This window comes from Fukomys damarensis, unplaced genomic scaffold, assembly GCF_012274545.1.
Source record: "Fukomys damarensis isolate Sample0158 unplaced genomic scaffold, DMR_v1.0_HiC HiC_scaffold_94, whole genome shotgun sequence".
In the NCBI taxonomy this organism is placed as follows: Eukaryota; Metazoa; Chordata; class Mammalia; order Rodentia; family Bathyergidae; genus Fukomys; species Fukomys damarensis.
Window position 1 is genome coordinate 49340 of NW_022901006.1, and position 23105 is coordinate 72444.

General features: G+C 33.8%; 1 protein-coding gene across 1 annotated transcript; it reads left to right on the top strand.

Moving 5' to 3' along the window:
• The first annotated feature begins 2280 nt into the window (after positions 1–2280).
• LOC104875805 (eukaryotic translation initiation factor 2 subunit 3, Y-linked) lies at positions 2281–21539 on the top strand. Its single transcript, XM_010643526.2, has 12 exons — positions 2281–2439; positions 4186–4249; positions 5406–5533; positions 5617–5738; positions 7615–7709; positions 9807–9965; positions 10345–10479; positions 10604–10698; positions 11029–11173; positions 15496–15665; positions 15824–15996; positions 20899–21539. The coding sequence occupies exons 1-12, from the start codon at positions 2371–2373 to the stop codon at positions 20960–20962; spliced, it is 1419 nt and encodes a 472-aa protein (XP_010641828.1). The 5' UTR covers positions 2281–2370; the 3' UTR covers positions 20963–21539.
• Positions 21540–23105: the final 1566 nt, after the last annotated feature.

The window sequence follows — 23105 nt, forward strand, 5'->3', positions numbered from 1 at the left end:
AGAACAGGCAAAATATAGTATGTAGTTAAAATTTAACCTTTTTTTTTTAGTAAAGAAGATTTCAATTCTGGGAATAGAATTTGAGTGACAGTCACTCTAACATGGGCCGGATGCTGTCTCATATTAAGCCCTATAGCTTCACAGGCCATTTCTCTCTGTTACCATTCTTGGAGGAGAGTTGGTCTGACATTGACACATGCACCATTCATAATGTCCCTATGAGTCATGTAGGTTTGGATCAACTCACATCTTAAAACACACCAATTGGAGGGGTAACTTTTTAGAGCTTCCTCTGCTTATAGCTTGATTTGGGCATAATAAATGATGCATAACCCCAAAAGAGATGGTGGATGAGATTATGTTGAGCATGGAATGTTTGAAATTTTAGATATATTCAAGGGCTTTGCTGAGTGAAGAGGTCAATAGTCAAGATGACAATATTTTAGAATTACTACAATATAGATAACTACTGTACAATACAGATAACTACTGATGAGATTTGCAAAACAGAGAAAGTTTAAGGAAAGAGATTTGCAATATGATAATTCAGATAGCTATGGGTCAAGAAGACCAGACAAAGAGCAAGTATTCTATAGGGCCAGAACTATCATCAGAAATCAGAGGCACTTTCCCAAATAACAGATGGGGATCTCAATTTAACTCACAAAGTGAGTTATTGACTTACATCATGGAAAAAGAATTTCAGGATGTAACAACACAAAGCATAATATAATTTCATTAGGTAGTTAGAAAGTTATGAGAAAAGGAGAAAGCTACTCCAATATATGAGCTGTCATATTCTGATGCAGGCTTTCACAGTATCCTGTTCATAAGCACAAAAGGCCAGGTTTTTATAATTAGCTGAGGTGAACAACAAGCTGCATCATCATTACCTCAATTCTAGTTCCTATATCACTAGGACAACACTTACAACTTATGGGGCAATTGAGGTTTTAGAAAATGATGTTACAGTAGCGAGAGCTCATTTCCTGTCTAGGGTACTTGCTCCTATTTGGGGTGGTGGTCTTTGCATCAAGGGGTGGTTGTTTTTACTGAAAGCTAAGGTAACTGCAAATTTGAAAAAGTCTACACTTCTCTTGGAGGGTGTCTGATACTGGACATTATGAAAGCTGGCAATTAGAAGTCCCTGAAAATTACTTTCATTTTATCTTGGTGTCTTCGGTTTTGAAGGGTAAGATAGATTAGGAATATTTGGAACCAATAAACCTTGTAATATAGACACTCACTAAGTGATTTCCATTTGTACACTTAGACTTAGTAGGGATACTATCCCAGACCTTTAAGGTAATAATGATGTAGGAGGTAGGGTGTGACAAAGATGGTTGGGAAAATAAACAGGACTTGTCAATTACAGGATCCCAGAATACTAACAAATAATTTCCAGTACTCATATATAGAAATTCTTGTGGAATTAACTGCATATAAAGACACAGACACACAAGGATCCTATCTGACTCTTAAGGGTAATCCACTCTGTACTCTAGACCAGGGTTGCACTTTTACTTTTGCTCCCTTTCCCCTCTTGTTCAGCCCAAATTGGCTGTACGTTTTTCCCCCGCAAGTACAGAGCGTTTTTCCCTGTCCCCTTGCCCGTTACTTTTCAAATAAATTTTGGCACCGTTTTAGGCTTTTCTCATCCAATTTGGGTGTTTTTTTCTTTGTTTGTTTGTTTTGATTTTGTTTTTTGTACTGGGGATGGACTCATTTAATTTTTTGTGAAGCAAGGACCTGGAATAAATTTAACTGGTGTGTCATTTCTAAAGGAAGTGCGGGACAACAATAAGGGAGACAAACTGTTTTGTCACCTTTTTTTTTTCTATCCCACCTCAGAAAAACACTAAGTTGCTAAATATCAATTATTAAAAGAAAAAATGAATTTCACTAATTTGACGTTTTTATATTGCCCTTTTGTAAATGTATAAAATAAAAATAAAAAATTTCTTCACACTCCCTAAATTAATGATAATATTTGTACTTTAGAAAAATCAAGAACAAATCCAGCACAGGTGTGCAATTTCCCTAGTAAGGATCAACTCTCCGGGAGCCAAATAAGCATAGTAGGGGACCTTTTCCGGGGCTGTCCTCAGCTTTGCCTGTACAAATATCTAACAAATCTGCTACAAAGAAATTCTCTAACGTTGCTAGGTGTTTTAAAATAAATCTGCCTGCAGGACTCCACCTACTCCCAAGAAAGAGAACTGCAGCTGAACCTGACAGCCTTTTCTCCAGGCCTTAGCTCTAGTCAGCCTTCCGGTTCCAGCTTCCCGCCCCTATCGCTCCTTCCGGCCCATCTCCCTCGAGGGTTTCTGCGAGTCGTTACGCGGGTAAAGGAATTTAGTTTCTGGCAAGATGGCGGGGGCCGAGGCTGTAGTGACTCTGGGCCAGACGCATCTTTGTTGTCAGGATCTCGCCACCTTGGTAAGAGTTCGCATTGTGAGAGCGGAAGTGCCAGAAGAAGGAAGATGCAGGCCCGCATTGTCGGGCGTATCGGTTAGGAGGGAGCTGGTTAGTTTTGTAGCCTAAGCCGTTTTGGCTTGGTTCCGTCTATCTCTGCCAGTCAGGCAAGTAATTGTACTGTGATTGTGCCAGTTTGGGACACACTTGAGCGCCTGACGGATTTGTCAGGGTCTTAACTTTGAGAATTAAGGTTTTCTTCACATCAAGGGAGGGAGAGTTTTTGTAAAGCATCATTTTGTATATTTAATAAAGACGTGAAAAGGGATAGTATGCAATATTTTTATTGCTAATTTTCCTAAAGTTTGGGACTGAGCACTTCTCTGTAATGGAAGAGGGAATTATTATTATTTTTTTTGTAATTAACTTACTCAGTATAATGGTTTCTCTATTTGGAGATACATATATTTTTTAAATGAACAAAGAATCGTGTATCCTTATTTTCCCATCGCTCTTTTTCCTTCACCTCGTACCTCAACATTCTATTTCTATAAATCCAGAGTTAGGCAACTTTGAAAGTAACACCAAGAGACTGAAAAATGTAATGCTTTCAGAATTTCTAAATAGTTACCGATTGAAATTAAACTGAAGATAACTACAAAGAAGATAAAATATGTTATGTGATAATAGCTTTTCCAAAAGCAAAGTTCTAATAAGCATACAAGAACTTCCCAAAGTAAAGATACTATCTAAAACATACTGAAATTAAAGCTGATTTGAAACAAAATAAAAAACGATTTTATTTTCCATCTACGTACACTTTTCATAACTCTGGTCTATTTTCTCGTTGGACTCTCTCCTTTTTCCAGCACTGGACAATACAGGATCTTCACACAGAACTACCTTCCTAGCCATTTTCTTTTAATTTTTCGTTTGGAAATGGGGTTCCATATGCAGCTAAGTTGCCTGGGCTGGGCTTGAGCTTGTGATCCTCCTGCTTCAGCCTTTCAGTATTGTGTGATTACAATCACCTGCCACTATGCCTGGGTTTATTTTTCTTGCTCTTAAATACTAACAGTTCTATATATGTTCTAGTCCCTTACAACCTCAGCCTTTGTTCTTCCCCCATAAGATTTTTCACAAAGCAATTATTTTAAGTTTTTTAAAAAATTAAATTTATTACTATTTTTGTGTCTAAACATATCTCATCAAGCCCCAGGACCTAAAGATTTTCCTGTATACTTTCTTCTAATTACACTTATAGTTAATTTCTTCTATAATTTCCTCAGTGACCTGGTGGTTGTTCAGCAGGGCATTATTTAATTTTCATGTGTTTTTTGAAATAGCCACAGATTGAAAGGAATTTAAAAAGATTTAAAGTCTTTTTTTTTTTGGTACCAGGGATTGAACTTGGGACCATGTACTTGCAAGGCAGCATTGGAACCCCTAAGCTAAATCCCTGGCCCAAGGAACTCTTTATGTGTCCCTACCCCAGTGTTTTCCGTGAGTTATAATACATTTCAGGGAGTTATATCAAAGTTTTGATATAATACATTTCAGGGAGTTATATCAAAAAGTTTTGACATTGACCTAATGGTATATATGTACATCTTTTTTGTAAATGTGTGTTAAAAAACACATGCAGACTTCTTATTGGAGAAAGACGTTTCGTCAGAAGTAGAGTGTGAAGTAAGTCATGAGATAAGATAGCAAATTGAAGACAGGAAATAACTTTATCTTTCTGATAATAATTGAAATGTTCTATTGCAGGATGTTACCAAGTTAACTCCACTTTCACAGGAAGTTATCAGTAGACAAGCCACAATTAATATAGGTAAGCATAACATTACATAAAGACTATAAGACAGTTGTGGAGTCTGGACTTAACCTGCTCTTTAAGAGGGAATTTTAATCTCATGTGATTCACCAGATTAAAGTTTCACATGTTTAAGTGAATATGTGTGAGCCCCTCTGTGCAAAACACCTGCTGGTCAGGACTGAGAAATGGAAAAAATGCACTACATTCCTGTTTTATGGAGTAATTGTGTTACCATTGGAAATGCAGTTTAGTGGTACAGTGTTTGGCAAGTAGGAGACCGTGGGGACCATATTCTGCATACCCCAAAACAAAGAGAATAAACAAATACTACAGTAAATATTAGAAAGACACACATATATCAAAAGTCAGTGTGTCTGGTGCACATGTAGAAAGAATTTTAAGAGGTGAAAATGCTTGCCGTTCAGCATTATCGTAAGGGCACTATTTGTAAAACAGTCTATCTTGTGTAGTTTCTTTGTTTTATTTTTGTGATACTGCAGGTTGTACCTTGGACCCTACACTTGGTGCTGAGCTACATCTGTTACCATTGTTTATATTTTATCTTGAGACAGGGTCTCACTAAGTTACTCAGGATACACTGAATTTGTGGTCTTCATGTCTCAGCCTCCTTTAGGCTGGTAAAGTGGAGTATGTATTTTTCTTAACGGTTGATCTTAGTTGTTTTAGAAGAGAAGTTATGTTGACTAAGAAAACTTCAGATATTTTATGGACTTTACAAATAGTAAAATTTAATATGATATATGAAGGGTTTTTTTGTGAAGTTATTAAATAAGACATACCATTAGTAGAATTATTAAACTAAAACTATTTTCTTGTTTTCATGGACTTTGGCTTTTACATTAGAAATTATCCTAACTTATTTTTTTGAAATACTAGAGTATTTCTTAGCATATAAATTTTTGTAACTTTCAACTGAAGATAATTGCTTTTGTTTAATAAATGACAAATTAACAGTGAGTATATTTTTTAAACAAGGTGTTCCATTATGTGGAAAATTCTGTAGTCCTGTTTCAGAAAAAGATTTACGAAGAAAATGATTTGACAAGAAAGTGTTGGCTGTAGAATTTTGTATTTTAGTGAATTGTTTTAATTACTATACTTGGTGTAATTATGTGAATAGTAATTAATTTTTTTGTTTTGTTTTTTGTAGGTACAATTGGTCATGTTGCTCATGGGAAATCCACAGTTGTAAAAGCTATTTCTGGTGTTCACACTGTCAGGTTCAAAAATGAACTGGAAAGAAATATTACCATTAAGCTTGGATATGCTAATGCTAAGGTACAGCCTATTCTGCAAAAACAGAAACTGTCTCCTTTTTGTTATGCAAATGACAAGTTAAGTGTTTTCTTGGAAACTTTCAGATTTATAAACTTGATGACTTAAATTGTCCTCGGCCAGAATGTTACAGATCTTGTGGAAGTAGTACACCTGATGAGTTTCCTACAGACATCCCAGGAACCAAAGGGAACTTCAGATTAGTCAGGTGATCAATTTTATACTAAATGTCATTTTTTCCCCTTGGAGTTGTTGATCTATGTAATGAAGCTGTTAAATGCTTGAAACCTAAGCTCAATTCAGATGCACCTAACAAAATATGAAGAAGAAATCTTAACACTTGGCTGTGGGTTTTGACAATTTACATGAGTTATTTACACTTAATAAATAGTAGCCCTTATAATAAAGATAATATGAAAAGCCAAGTATTTAAATATGGCGAAGTCCTCTAAAGAATCACAGAAGACTGAATTTATTATTAGAGGTGATGGTTTATTTTTCCAAGATTTTTATTTTAAAATTTTGCTGGCCTACTGGCAAGCCTTTTGCATGCTAGATAAACACTATACCATTGAGTTATACTCCCAGCCATTCAGATGTCCTTTGTTTTAAATACTGTTTTTCTTTATCTTGTAGAATAAGATTAAAATATACTGACTTCTTTTTAGCTAATTTATGATACTAGGGATTGAATTCAGGTCATTTAATATGCTAGGTAAGTGTTATTCCACTGAGCTATATCCCCAGCTGTACTTTCTATTACTTTGGTATATTTCCTCATCAATTTTTTGGTTGCCATTGCAAGTCCTGCCTAATTCTTCTTACTAATGTGTTAGGATTTCCCTAGGAGAGTATGGATCATATTAGAACATAAAGTTTTAAAAAATAACACTTCTGAATTCATAGAGTAGCTTTTTATTTGTTGAAGTGATGCCATCTTAGTTGGACTGAAAGTTTCATTTAGCTTTTTCAGATTCTAGTCATCCTTTAGGGAATTATTTTTTTGAGGTAAAAGTTTGTATTCTGTTAATAGTTTTTTTTTTCCCTCCAAAAGCAATTTAATGTGTTTCGTCTTGTCCTGAGTTTTTTCTGAAGGCATATAAAAAACCCCAGTTGTTCCACTGCCTGCCATGGAAGATCGTGGTCCCCAGTTCATTCCCTGGTACAAACAAACAAACAAAAAAAGTTTATCTCCTATGAGTTTCAAGAATGAAATTAAGCCGAGCATGGTGGTGCACACCTGTGATCCTAGCACTCGGGAGGCTCAGGCGGGAGGATCACTGTGAGTTGAGACCAGCCTGGAATATATAGTGAGTTCCAGGTCAGTTTCAGCTACATAGTGAGATACTGTCTCAAAAAAAAAAAAATAAATAAAATAAAAGAATGGAATTAAAATTACACTAAAAATTAATTATCAGTGTTTTCATTATAAGCATCTTAGAACCTAAAATGATACATTTTTGTACATATAATATTACCTTTCATTTTTAAGAGCTCTGAGATGCATATGTGTGTGTGTATTTAGATTTTGAAATAACTACAGACTGAAAGGAATTTTACAAAGATTTAAAATCTTTTTTCTTTTCTTTTTTGGTACTGGGGATTGAAATCAGAACAATGCACTTACAAGGCAGGCATCAGAACCACTAAGCTAAATTTCCGACCCCAGATTTAAACTCTTTATGTGTCCCTATCCCAGTGTTTCTGTGAGGGAATTACATCAAAGAATCTTGGCATTGACCTAATTGTATGTATGTACATCTACACTTTTTATCTCAGTATATTTCCAAAACTATTCCTTCAGCTACAGAACTGTTAGAAAACTACAGACATCTCTTGAATTATAATTCAAGTCCCATGACCATTTTAATGATCTCTGTATTTGGCAACCGCTGATGTGTTGTGTAAGCTATAAATTTTCCTATATGTTGTTTCATAACTCAATTGTCATTTCTGTAAAGTTAAGGCAAAAATTTTTTTAGTACAGCAATTTATAATATTGTCATTAACTTTTACTTTAGCAGGTATTTTCCCTTAATGATTAAAAGATATACTCTTACAGCTTATTATTTCTCAATTGTTAGACATGTTTCCTTTGTTGACTGTCCTGGTCATGATATTTTAATGGCTACTATGCTGAATGGTGCAGCAGTGATGGATGCAGCTCTTCTATTGATAGGTAAATGCATCATTATTTATTTGGTCAAGTCGTGTGCAGTGTAGTCATTCTAAAGTGGAATGATTAAACAAGAAGATGGGACTTTTAAGAACCTTACAGTGAAAAAAATGAAACAATTTCTGACAAGGTTTTCAAAATAACATTCATAGCAGTCAACTTTCCCAAAATATTATGCTTGATGAACTTGGGGTTGTGAGAATTCATATGGTAGAATACAAACAAATTTTGTAAAAATGATCAGTGGTATATTTTTTTGCATCCACAGATAAATTAGTTATTGTCTATAAAATTTGTTATATGTATTTGCTTGCTTGTCTTTAGTAACTGTGTTGTCCACTACAATACTGATATAGTGGTTTTATTTAGATAACAGTCTTATTCAAATAAAATATCGAAAAGCTTTGTTGGAGATTTTCAAAGTTAGGAATATGCTTTTCTATATAATCTGTCAAGACATTTTGTTGTTGGGGACTATATAGTGTTTACATGAATGTAGAGTTTGGTCCATAAAGTACTACTGCTCCACATGTGAGCGCTTTCAATTCAGAGATCTGCGGGTTCAGGAACTCCATAAACCCCTTTATGTATAGTAACTGAAAGAATCAGAATGCAGTGGAAGATGGCATACTCAAAGTTGTGGTTTTTGATATAAGGGAAAGAATTCAAAATCAGATCAGCCAAGGAAAGAGTTGTAAAAGGCAGTGTCTTCAGAGTGTTGGTTTTCTTTTTGTGGAGCCAGAGACTACTGTATAGCATCATTGTATCATAATACATCTGAAAATATTGCCAGAGTCCAAGCCACTATTTGAGGCAGGCCAAAATTTTTAAGTAAAAATAAGCATGGTGTATGGGTGAAGTACTGAAATGAAGAGTATAAATAAAATGTATTTTTTAGTAAGTTGTTGGATTTTTTTTTTAAGATAGGCCTTTTTCATTCTGTTAACTACATAATAGTTTACCCTAAGTGTCATTCCAGCAGAGCATTTTTTTGCCTGCTGAGTATCTTAACCAATACTGGAGTAGGTATCATTTCAACTAATTGATTCTTGTATTGAATAAATTTGATTAAATTGTTTTTAATGTTTTCTGTTAAATTAGTTTTTAAAAATTAACCAAAAATGTAGTTTTTGATCATCTTGCATTGAAATTATTGGACTGGTAATTAATGAATAGCTGTTATTTCTCCACTGCTGTGGAACAGAGTACCTCAGAATGTACTATCTTGGAGGCATAAACATTGATTCAGTCATTTTTTGTGGGGAAGAAACTGTGACTACTGGCCAGTAGTCTTCTGTGAAGTTCTACAGTGTATAGTATATACTAGAAAGGGTTGCAGTTATTCAGCTTCTCTTGGGATAAAAATCTACTTTTAAGTTTGCTTGTGCCGGGTTTCTCTTCAGATAGGCTGTATGAGAGTGTGTGTGTGTGTGTGTGTGTGTGTGTGTGTGTGTGTGTTGGCCTTTTAGCACCTTTAGTATCCCATAATGTGACCATTTCTATTTAGAGAGTCAGAAGCCAAAGTCTTCTTAACCTAACTGGAAAAATGAAATTCTATCACTTTTTCAGTATTTCTTAGGGTTAGAAGTCATTTAAGTCTCCAGAATTTAACAGGAAAGATTTCCCAAGGGATGAATATCAGAAGATAGTGAAATGGGTCCCCTTTTAGTGACTTTCTCCCTCTGTAGTTATGATGCATAGACTTTATTAAGTGACAACTTTGAACTGTTCTGTGGTATAACAGTTAATTTGGGCCATAATATGTCAGAAAGCTAAATAAACTCTTTTATTCCTGTGCAAAAACTGAGTAGATCATGAAAAGCTAAATATTCAATGTCCAGGATTGCATTTAAGAGTAGGAATGACTATCTAGGGAGATCAAAGAGAATGAGTCAGGGAGTTAATGTTTGTTAATGAGTAGCACATCTGAAGTTCACTTTATATGGTGCCAGTTGATTTTTTTTTTTTTTCCTGGTATCATGAATCAAACTCAGGACCTTGAGCTTGTCAGGCAGGTGCAATGCCACTGTGCTATATCTTTTGCCCCTGATTATTACTCACCTTGTTTTTATTTTTAAATTTTATTTACTGTCAATTTAGCGGGTAATGAATCCTGTCCTCAGCCTCAGACTTCTGAACATCTGGCTGCCATAGAAATTATGAAGTTGAAACATATTATAATTCTGCAAAATAAAATTGATTTGGTAAAAGAAAGTCAGGCCAAAGAACAGTATGAACAAATACTTGGATTTGTACAAGGTAAGAAACCATAGTGTTGCAGAAATTTTTATATCATTTGAAAGATAGTCTAGATACCTTAATTTAGATTATCCAAACCGTGTTAAATTTATGATTGTAAGCCACTTTCTTTTTTGGTAATAGCTGTATTCCTTTATAATCAGTTTTATCTTGTTTATGTATTAATACAACTAGATAATTTTTTGCTTAAAAGGAATAAAACTTATAGATAAACTTATGTTGTGAATTTTCTTAATAAAGTGGTCATTGTTTTTTGTCACTCACATATGTATAGGAATGTTTGAATCTCCATTTTAGTTAAGCTTAACTTTTATGTAGCAGGTATGCGGAATAATTTCTGTTAAACTGATAAATTTTGATTGTGAATTTTGCTATATAGGTACAGTAGCTGAAGGAGCACCTATTATTCCCATTTCTGCTCAGCTGAAATACAATATTGAAGTTGTCTGTGAGTATATAGTAAAGAAAATTCCAGTACCTACAAGAGATTTTACCGCAGAACCTAGACTTATTGGTAAGGACTTTATTTCTTGGCCCTTAACTGTTGATTTGTTTTTTTCTGTATTGTTAATTCTCTTTTAATAGTTTTTATTACTTCTTTATCCAGAGAGCTTTATTGTTTCTCTTCTCTTCTTTAGTTATTAGATCTTTTGATGTTAACAAACCTGGCTGTGAAGTTGATGACCTCAAAGGGGGTGTAGCTGGTGGTAGTATTTTAAAAGGAGTATTAAAGGTAAACTGAATTGTAAACTGTTGTTTCCTCCCCACCAGAAAAAAAATTGCAGTAAAATGAACTCTTAGAATTCAATTTTTTTAAAGTAAAATGTACTATTTTGTTTATTACTTCTCTTAAATACAGTATATCATGTGTGTAACACGTAAATTTATTGTAGTTAATTATTTAAAGTGAGTGGTTTTAGCTTTAGAAATATGTTTTAATTTTTAATCTTATAATAGTGTTTGAAATTATTTTTTTAAATAATAGTCTACTTGTTAGGACTGTTTACATTTTAATAGTGATTATATTACCCTAGATATATCAGTTACTTATTTTTTATTTTAGGTGGGACAGAAGATAGAAGTCAGACCTGGTATTGTTTCCAAAGATGGTGATGGAAAACTCATGTGCAAACCAATCTTTTCTAAAATTATATCACTTTTTGCAGAACATAATGATCTTCAGTATGCTGCTCCAGGTGGTCTTATTGGTAAGTATTTTAATCTCATCCATAGACTTTTATTACAACTTTATGTTACTTCTGGGAAGTGGGTTGAGAGAGTATGTCTTATCTATAATTTGATTCTTTACCTTAGTATGAAAGAATGGCATATGCAAATAAACATGTGATTAAATTGATTTGGCATATGCAAATAAACATGTGATTAAATTGATTTTAAAATTGTGCGATATGTGTATATAAATAACAATTGTGTAATGTGTATATATATATACGTTGGTGGGAATGAACACAAGCCTTTGCCCTGAGTATAACTCCCAGGCTTTTTTTTTTTTTTCTCTTTCCATGCTCTCAGTGATTGACTAAGTTATCCACACTGGCTTCAGACTTGAAACAATCAGAGTGCTGAGATGATAAGCATTTGCCACCAGGCCTGACAAAATATATATTCTTAAAAGACTTTTTAAATGTGTAGGGTAACAGCAATAATGAAGTTACATGCAAAATGTGGCTGTGAGCTCTTTCTATATGTAGTCTTTTGCTGATCATGTGTATTACTATTATTAATGGCAAGTTATGCAAAAATATCTGTATTATGAAGTAATACACAGGAGCACATAAAGATAACTTCTCTTGTATAGACTGCTGAAGTAACAAGGATTTTGTATTTTTTATTACATGGTGCATTAGTATTATCTAGGAATTGCAAGATTTTTCAAGGGAGTTTTCATTGTCTTTTAGCCATGGATTAAAGAAGAAAGTGTTGGAAAAAGAATTTGTCTTGGCTTTGGATGTTTTGCTATGTATTTCTTTCAACCTTGAATATTACCTCATGGAGAACTCTTGTACAGGCATTCTGGTCTGTGTTTTCTGTGAGATACTTGTCTATTTTACAGAAACTTATAAGTGTTAAGTTCATTTCATTAAACCAGTTATAATGTGTTTTATTGTTGTTCTTGAGTTTATTCTACTTAACAACCTGTTAAATTTCATGAATGTGTAGATTGTTTCCTCTATTCCACTCAAATCTGGAAATTTTTTATGCAGCGTAAAAGCTTCTTTGTCATGATCTTGTCAACTGTCCAGACTCATTGTGCTTGTATTGATATATTTCGTGGTGTCTGATTGATTTCTAAGGCTTTGCTCCCTCCTCTTCCCAACCCTCCTTTCAAGCATAAGACTTTTCTTTTTTCTGCTTAAATTGGCAGTTGAATTTCTCTGGCATCCTTTTGTCTTAATTATATGTTTCAACTCCATAATGCCTGATTGCTATTCTTATACTTTGTTTTGACATTCTGTATTTCGTTTAACATTGTCCTTCATACTTTAGTATGTAGTTTTTAAGCATGGCGTTTCAGTCCTTTGAACACATTTAAGATATCTACTTAAAAATCTTTGTCTAGGTAATTCTTATACCTCTAGCTTCTCAGGAAATTTATTTTAAAATACTGCTTTGATTCCTTTGTATAAACCACATTTCTTGCTTTGTACATCATGTAATTTTGTATTGAAAACATTTTTAAGTGATACAGTTTTGTGTTCCTAAGAAAACTAGGTTCTCCCCATCCTGAGGCTTTATTTTTACTGCCTTTTGTCTTCGTAATTTATTAAATTTTTCTGAACTGGTACCTTTTATTTTCCTCTGTGGTCACTAAGTGTGGTTAGGTGGTCAGATATTTTTTTTCAGCTTTGAGTTTATTGGTACATTTTAGGGATACAGTACAGTTACATTCATTGTTGGGATTCATTGTTGGGATTTTGTACATGTACATGACAGGTCTTGGTTCTCATTTTTTCCCCTTGTCCCTGCCCTCCCTTCACCCCCTCCCCATCTACAAACACTTTATTTCCATCTTTTCATTATCTCACATTTTTTTCTTTTTCCTTATTATCATTCCCCTACCCATCCCACATTCCCTACACCTTTAGCCTCTTTCTTCCCATTTCACAATGTCACATCTCATTAGGATCTTATGTACTATTATAATTTTTCACACCAGAGAAACTATTCTGTATTTACACATGTGTGACTTATTTATTTCACTTAGGAGTATATCCTCAATATGTATCACTTTTCCTATAAATGAATCTATTTTTTCATTTCTTATGGCTGAGTAATATTCCATTTTATAGAAAAACCACATCTTCTTTATCCAGTTTCCAACTGATGGGCAAATGGGCTGTTTCCAAGTTTTAGCTATTACAAACTGTGCCACTGTAAACATGGGTGCACATATATCAGTGTGATATGATAGTTTTAGTTCTTTTAGAAAGATACCCAGCAGAGGGGTGGCTAGGTCAAATGGAACCTCCAGTCCAAGATCTTTGAAGTATCTCCATATTGATTTCCACAGTGGTTACACCACTCTGCACTCCCACCAACAATGGAAAAGGGTTCCTTTCTCCCCACATCCCCGCCAACATTTGTTATTGTTTGATTTCTTGATAGCAGCCATTCTTTGTGGGGTGAGGTGGAATCTCAGTATTGTTTTCATCTGCATCTCTCAAATAACTAGTTATGTGGAACTTTTCTTTCATATATTTACTTGCTGCTTTTACTTCTTTGAGAAATGTCTGTTCATTTCAAATGCCCATTTTTGAATCGAGTCTTTATATGGGGGGAGGAGCTGGTTGCTTTGAGTTCTTTATATATTCTAGATAATAGTCCTTTGCCTGAGGAGCAGCTGGTAAAATTTTTTTCTTATTACCTAGAACTAATCAGAGTGTCAGTGCTTGCCAAACAGTAGTGTGGAAATATTGGAGGATGCTTCCAACATTCAACTAGATAGTTGACACTTTGACTTAGCCTTTAGTTCCAGCTTGCCACAACTATAAGTTTATCTCGCAATGAGAGTTTAAAGCCTACTCAGGTTCTTGTGCGTGAAATAACCCTATGTATTTGGTGTTCTTTATTTGTAAGAATGTCAGATTTTTCAGGGCCCCCTTAGACATCTTATTCCAAGTTTCTTTTTTTAAGGTTTTTAATAATTGTCTGAACCTTTTTTTCTCCACTGCTAAATACCTCTAGTTGTTACTGGTAACTTCTCCTTATTGGACAAATAAGACAGGCCTAAAAGTGGGAATGAAACAATTCTAAGCCTTTGTGGTTTTCTCCAGCACCTGCCAAAGTAGCTGATTTCACCAGAAATGCACATTATTGAGTTTCACTGACAAAAGCATTTAGTGAGCAGAGAGATAATTAAAGAATTCTAGAAAGCTCTGCTCCTCCTGACAAATGATTTATTAAACAGTTTCCCTGAATGAACACATCTCACATTGCCTCAGTGCTTTCAATAATTTCTAGGATTTTGAAAAGATTGTAGGATTTTGAAAAGGTTGAGTTGACATATATTTTCTCATTGCTTCTTAGGGAGAAGAGAATTTCTGGAGACTTTTTTGCTATTTGCTATTTTGCTGGCATTCTCTTTTTAGAATATATTTCACTGTTCATTATATTGTCATACCCAAGAGTTTACTGTATATACTTTGTGGCTACTTAAAATTATTTATTTGCTTTTGAAAATAAAGTTTTCAGAATTTTTTTACATTAAAATTACATATATTAAAAAATTATATACCATACAATTTAGAAACTTAAAGTATGAGATTCAGATGATTTTAGCACTTGACAGAGTTGTATAACAATGACCACTATCAAATATAGATCTTTTTTGTTATCCCCAAACAAAACATTGTGTTTTCTAGCTATCATCTTTCTCCCTACTACATCTAGGTAAATGCTGAGCTGCTTTATGTTTATAGATCTTTCTGATGCTGGGAATTAATTCATTCAAAATAGACCATGTTCATAGCAACATTAAAGACCTTAACATATACAAAGAAATGAAGTTTTATAGTCTTGACCTATGTTGAAATGCATAATAAACACACTGGTAAAATAGTACAATAACTTTCTGTGTTCATCAATCAGTATTGGAAATTGTCAGTATTATTTCTGTAGATTAAAATTTGTGAACTTTATATTCTTTTATTCTTTAAGACTGAATTTTTTTTTTAATTTTGAGACAGATTCTTACTAAGTTGCCCCTCTCCAACCTTAGCAGCTAGCAAAGTTAGAAATCTTTTATTGGTAAAATTCATCTTTAATCATTTGCATTTATATTTAAGTCAAGACAGTCTTTGTTCTTAATTTTGTCAAACAACTTGCCAATTTTCCCTCATGTGAAATAGGAATTTTGTAAGGGAATTGATTATAGAGATATTATATGGTATAAACAACATAAACAGATCTTAATATGTGTCGCATACTCTGTCTTGGTTTGAATATTTATGTTTGCCAGCACTTTAAAAAAGAAAATTTAGAAATTTGTTCATGTTGTATTTTATGTTAGGAGTTGGAACAAAAATTGACCCAACATTGTGCCGAGCTGACAGAATGGTGGGGCAGGTACTTGGTTCAGTTGGAGCATTACCTGAGATATTCACAGAATTGGAAATTTCCTATTTCCTACTTAGACGGCTTCTAGGTGTGCGTACAGAAGGAGACAAAAAAGCAGCAAAGGTAAATACTTTGTATAATTCCCATTTGAAAAATACAAAGCATGTTATAGTTAGTTTTGTGTTTATTCTTTTATAGTTAAAATGATTTTAAAAGGTGGGAAACAACAGGAGTATTTTGGTTTTATTTTTAATGTAAATGTTTAATTTTTATTTCCCTAGGTGCAGAAGCTCTCCAGGAACGAAGTGCTCATGGTGAACATAGGATCTCTGTCTACAGGAGGAAGAGTTAGTGCAGTAAAGGCTGATTTGGGTAAAATAGTTCTTACTAATCCTGTATGCACAGAAGTAGGAGAAAAAATTGCCCTTAGTCGAAGAGTTGAAAAACACTGGCGGTGAGTTTGTAAATTTTGTCAACACTTTTTTTGTTGGTACGTTGTAGGTATAATGATAACATTTATTAGGGAATTTGTCACTTAGTAAAAAAAACAGCATTTTTTTTTAAAGTACTTTGTGATGAACATATGTATTAGTCCTTTTGTTTAATAGTCAGAACTCAAGACAAGCACTTTACTACTGAACCACAATCCCAGACCCGTATTAACAATGTTTAATTGTACAGCTCATAAATGTTATGTCCATTTACTTTATTATGCAGACATCATCACCACTGTTTTTGCAATCCTTCCAAAATGAAGATCTACACATTAAACAGAAACTACACTTTCCCCATCACCAACCCTGGCAAACCCACTCTATATGAACTTGACTAAAATATGTACTTCTTACAAGTAAAGTCACATGTATTTGTCTTTTTCTTACTCATTTCTCTAGGCATACAGTTCTTAGGGCATTTTTAGTGTATGTCAAGAATTTCTCCTTTTTAAAACTGAATATTATGTGTGGTATTGTGTGGTAAAGTTATTTATCAATCAGCAAATCTTGGGTTTACTACCAGTCATGACACTATTGTAACTAATGCTGTTATGAATGTTTTATAAACACCTTTCAAAAAACTATGCTTTCAGCTTTTTTGATATATATACACAGTGTGGAATTGCAAGGTTGTGTGGTAAATTTTTGAGGAATTTTCAGTAGCAGCTGCCCATAAGATTTTTATATTGTGTATTCATTTTCATTTGAATGTAGTTTTGATTTCTCTTTGATTCCTTCTTTTACCCTTTGATTTTTTTTTAAGATTTTAATTTCTGTGTATTTGTCTATTTTCTTTCTGTCCTATTGGTTTCTTCCACTGTTCTGTTACATTCAGAAATAACTTTGTAAATTGTATGACTTTAATCATTTTAGACTTACTAAACATTTGAATTATAACCCAGCATATTTTCTGTAATGGGGAATGCTCAGGAAGTATATGAAAAAATGTGTGTACTGCATGGTTCAGTAGAGTATTTTATATATGCTTGCGTAGTCTGTAGTACTTTATAGTTTTCTTTTTAAATGATGTTTTCATTCATTTTAAATTAGGTATAGTGGTCTTTTATTACTGTAAAGCTGTGTATTTTTTTCCATTCTGTCAATTTTCTGTCATGTACTCGTTATGTTTGGTACAGATTATGTTAGCAGTCACAGTATCTCCTAGTGAATTGACCTTTCTGTCATTGTGTTAATATTCTCTTTGAGTGTTTTGTGTTATGGTTAATTTTGCCTGATACTAGAAAAAGTTCCATCCTCATTTTGGGTTAATATTTGCAGGAAATACCTTTTTCAATTTTTATATTTTTACCTATATATTTTTAGATCTAAATTGGATTTCTTAACGCTTGGTAACTTATTAAGCATGTAGTGTGTAGTTTCCTGCTTTTAAATTCATTTACATGGTTGATTGAGAAGGTTAACGAATTGACAGAAATGGTGATATGAGAGACTGTTGACATTTTGTTCTTTGTCCCTCTTTTGTTCTTTTACTGTTTTTTGACATCTTAAGTTTAAAAGGCCTATTTTAAATTGATAGTTTTAGGGAGCTGAGGGGTGGCTCTGTGGTATACCACTTGCATAGAATCCAGCTCTTGGTTTAATTTATAGCACTGCTAAAATTTTTTTAAAAAATCAAAAGAAAAGGGTAATCAATAACTTTAACTGTATATAAAATGTCCTTTATGCTTTGCTTGAATCCCTGTCTTACTGATACCATAAATTTTGCATGTTATATTTTCTGTATAATTTTTATAGCTTATATATTTGTTTCTTTTTTGTTGTTGTTTTTTGTTTTGTTTCATTTTTTGAGATGGTCTCACTGTGTAGAGACTGACCTGGAACTCACTATATAGCTCAGGCTCTTTTTGAACTCAGTGATACTCTTGCCTCAGCCTCCTGAGTGCTAGGATTACAGGTGTGCACCACCACACCGGGGTATATTTTTGTTTCTTTAAATTCAGGACCTTCACGGTGAACTACATCCTCATCATTATTTAACTTATTGAATTTTTTTTTTAACTAGGGACTGGTTAAGTTGCCCAGGCTCATTTTAGCAGAGAGAACAGGATTTATAGACTTGACCACCATGGCTAGCTGACTTTCGTCTTTTTACTAAAAAGTTAAAATTGGAGTTTAATGAAAGTATTAGCAATACTGGTTTTTAGCCTGTACCTTTACCTTTAACAGAGAGCATGTTTCAAATGCCTTCCAGTTATTGTTTAAAATACTTTATTTCAATTTGAGATAACTATATACTTTATCATTTCTTATAGTGCATCTCTAGTGGTAACAAACCTCCATCAACTTTCATTTATCTGGGAAGATTTTAGTTTATTTTTGAAGAATGGTTTTTGTCAAATACCTAATTCTTTTAATTGTTTTTCTTGTAGTACTTTAAATCTCTCATCCATTTTTTCAGGTTTCTCCTGAGAAATCCACTTACAATTTAATAATCATAGTGAAAATCCTTTTTATGTAAGAAATATATTTTTCTTGCTGCCTTTAGGATTCTTTCCTTGCCTATAATTTACACAGTAACTATAACTTGTCTTGATTGAAGTTTCTGGGTTTTTTGTTTTTATATAAGGCACTGTGTATTCAAATGGATTCTCTACTTCTTTCTTTTGTCTTTTCTCCCTTAAAGCTCCCATAATACATATACTAAACTTTGTATTTTTTATTATTTTCTGGAGGTAGGGTCTTGCTGTGTATTTCAGACTGGCCTTGGCGTAATGCATGTAGCCCACTCTGGCTTTGAATTTATGGAGTGCCTGCTGCCTTAGTCTCTTCAAATGTTGGGACGCTTATCTTTGATAAATCTTTTAGACATTGTTTTCCTTATTTTCTCTTTCTAAATTACCCATTTCCAGGTCTGCTGCATCTATTAAGGTATGCTGTAAAGGCTTTGTAGTTCATTCTTCAATTTTTAGTCATATTTTAGTTCCTTTTTTTAGAATTAGTTTCACAATATTTGTTCATATGTTACTCTCTGATTGCCATTATGTTTGAGTACACATTCTCTGTGATTTAGAGCATACTTATGACAATTAAATTCTGTCAAATACTCTCTGTAAGAGTGATTTCTGGACATTCTGTTGTTTTTCTCTTTTTCTGTGAACGTTGTAAAGTATGTATTTATAGAATAATTGTTATCTCCTAATGTCTGCAGACTGGCTTTGACCTTCACTAATGAGTCTAGAATGAATGTGAAGAGGTGTCTTTGGCCTTTTCTGGACATGTATCTTCTTGGACCTCAAGAAGAGATGCTTAGTACCTCTTGTACCTTCTCTGTCCTCCCATGTACATGGCACTTGTTCTTTTGTTTTCTGTTTCTTTGTTTCTAACTCTCACTTCTCAGTTACATTGTAGGCCATCAAATCTGAGGTCTTACACATAGTGCTGGCTATTTTCCCCAAGAGTGTCATCCTTACTGCATCTCTGAACTTAGCTGTTATATTCCTGTTTATAGTCTTTGCTTACAAGTTATAGGTACAGTATGCCTTGTAGCTCTCAGTCTGATTATTGCTTTTATCAACCACCAGTGTACTGTCTAAACTATGTTGCAATTCATGTCAGATCTCCAAGCCAAGCAGGACAAAAATTAGTTCCTTGAGCAGTTCCAAGATAAATCCAAGCTTTGAAAATGAGATCTGTTCCTTTTATTCCATCCCTTTGCGAGCCTGGGAACTGGTAGTCTTTGTTGAGCAGCATCACATCCAGGATGTAAAAGAATAAAAGGACAAAGATGCCATGGGATTTGCTACTAATTGGAAGTGTTTTCATTTGTTAGGATTTGGGGGGGTGTTTTTGTTAGGGAATTGATGATGTTAAAGTATTTTGTGATGCCGTCATTACAGGCTGCATTTTCCTTGTGCTTCTTGGCTCTTAGAATGACTTCATGATCTTTATGTTTAGTTTCCCTCCACCGAAGCCACAGCGAGACAGAAAAGTTAAAACCTGCTTCTGCAGGACTGATCCCATAAAAGGCAACCTGGCATGTGATAGGTTAAAAGTAGCCCACTCCTCATAAACAAACAATAGCCCAGCCCAAAACTAATAAAAGGACCTTCCTTTCTTTGTTGTTCTCTCTCTTCTTTCTTCTCCGCTCCCCACTCGTTGAATAAACTCTCCAGTCCAACCTCCTGGTGTGTGTGGCCTAGTTGTTGAGCATCACTGTTCCCCTTTAGTTTTGATTTTTCGTCTTTGTTTTTTAAGTTCAGCATTTGTTGTGTTAGTTTTCTGTTGGTTATGTGGTGTTTCATTTGGGGAAATAAGATTATAGAGCTTTCAAGTCTTTCAGTTTGCTAATTTTCCTACTGTTTTGTGCTGTTTAGAATTGTTTTTAGCTCATGTTAGAAAAATTTTTTCTCCTAAAAGATTAGCCTCACATGGACTGGAGCACATGGACTGAAAGAATGCAGAGGTCAACTTGCTATTAAGAATAGTCTGTTTATGAATTATAAGATCTTCAGGTTATTTACTTAAAAACCATTGTATGTTGAAGTGTTATCAAAATTAGGAAAACACTTGCATTTTTCATTGAGAAAAGAATAATGAGTGTTCCTTTGTTTAGTTCTGTTTGGCAGAGTGTATTGGCTTAAGGAATTTGAAATTTTATTAGTTCTGAAGAGATAGGTGCATAAGGGACACATGATTATATATCTCAACAATTTCTTTACCTTTCTCATCTTTCATACTGGCCAGATTTCACTATAAGGATATGAGAATAAGGATTTGAAAATGCAAGGTTTCTTTCATAGAGTCATATTAAGTTTATGGGTTTGAATTTAGAATCATGATAATATAGTAATACTGCTGCAAAAGATTTTAAATTAATGATATTTTTAATTTTCATTTTGCAGTTTAATTGGTTGGGGTCAGATAAGAAGAGGAGTGACAATCAAGCCAACAATAGAGGACGAATGAAGAATTACAGCTAAATAATACAATTGGATGAAGGCAGAGTTCTTCTTATTTTTAAAGCAAAACTGGGAAAATAATTTTATATCTTATTACCTTACTATATCCTGTCAGTTTTATCTCATTTTTGTCAGGAAACTTAATGTTGTTGCTTCAATAGAGTCTCCAATAAATACTTAAATTAACATATTTCTGTATTAACCTATGTTTTAGTTGACATTAATGATACATATTTTCAAAGTCACATGTCAGTGCAGCTGTGAAATAAAATGGGTTATTATAAACAACTTTTGCTGTATCATACACACTGCTGATCTTGCTTGAAAAAAAGTTTGCCGTATTTTCTGTGATTTGTGTTTTAGTATCACCAGGCTAAGAGGACTGCCACCCATGTAGAAACTTGAAAACAAGAAGTGTCCTTGAAGACTGGTTACATTTGCCTTATGTTGTTGTGACTTTAAAATATAAAATGAAAAGAAAATTCGTTTAAAATAAAGTGATCCTTTTGTGCATGAAAATTGGAACTCCTCTTACTTTGTTTCTACTTTTGGTATTCATCATGTTCTCGGCCTTTTGCTTTGTACCTGAAACTCAACAGTCCTTCCATACTGGAAATATTGTCATACTAAATACTAAATAAATAATAAGTATCCATTAGACCTTATTTCTGCTTTATCATATAGTTTTGTTTAATTAATAATTCTAGAATATAGATTCTAATACTAGCATTTTTTCTGATACAAAGTAGGAAGTATATTTCCCTCTTATAATTAATTCGTTATTAATAATTGAAAAATAATAGGCTTGATGCTGACATTTTAAATAAGCAGTATACCAATGAAGTAAATTATAATTGTATGAACTCATTTTTATTAATCCACAATATTGAGTGATTGTGATTCGATCATAATTGATCTGTTTAACGTGTATAAAATTGGTAATTTGTGATTATTATAATCTTTTTTTTTTGGTACCGGGGATTGAACTCGGGTCCTTGCGCTTGCAACTCAGGCCACGGAACCGCTGAGCTAAATCCCCAGCCCAGTTATTATAGTCTTAATGCCTGAAGGACTGTCTTATAGTATTGATTACAGTGTCATTAACATTTATGCTTTTGGGTATATAGAGGTCTTTAAGAACACAAGGTAGGCATGGTGGTAAAAACCTATAATAGTATAGATGGTATACATCTATAATAATATCAGCCCTGTGAGAGACTAGTATAGGAGGAGGATCACATGTTTAAGCCTAGCCTGGACAATGTAGTGAGTCAGAAAGACAGTGTCTTTTTTTTTTTTAAGCAATGGGGTGGGCCAGGGTCAATAGCTCAGTGGCACTGTGACTGCCTCACAAGAACAAGGTCATGAATTCAATTTCCATTGCCAAAAAAAAAAGAAAGGCTGGGGAGGAACTCATTCAGAAATTTCTGGTTTTAGTTCCCAGTACCAGAAAAAAAGTTGTAGTTTTATTTCCCCTTCAGATAAATGGCATTCATGTGTTTAGTCAGTTTTTCATATGATTTCAGTGACTTTATATAGAGAGACAATAGGAGTTCTTCCAAAAATTTTACATTAATATATATAATTATATATATAGCAAAATGTCACATTTTACCCTATAAATATCTATAGATTTAACCGAACAGTTATATATTTGTCAGTTTTTTGTTGTTGTTGTTTTGTTTTGTTTTTACTGAGGATCAAAGTCAGGACCTTGCACTTGAAAGGCAGACAGCGGTACCATTGAGCTAAATTCCCAGTCCCTAAACAGTTATATAACCCAGGCTGTCCGTGAAAAAATGCAACAAGGTTTTTTCCTTATTTTTGTACTGTTCTATCTAGGGTGTGGATTTATTTATTTATTGGTATGGGATTTAACCTAAGACCTTTGTACTGAGCTACTTAGCCCCAGTTTTTACTTTTTTGAGACAGGGTCTTGCCTTGTAGTTTGAACTCATGTAGCCTATCCTGGCCTGCAAGTCATGGTGATACTTATGTCTCAACCTCCTAAGTATTGGAATTACAAGAGTATGCCACCATGGTTGGCTTTTACTTATTTTGAGACAGTGTCTTTCTAAACTCTCCAGGTTGGGCTCAAACGTGATTCTTCTGCCTATCCTTCTAGAGTACTGATGCAGATACCCACTATA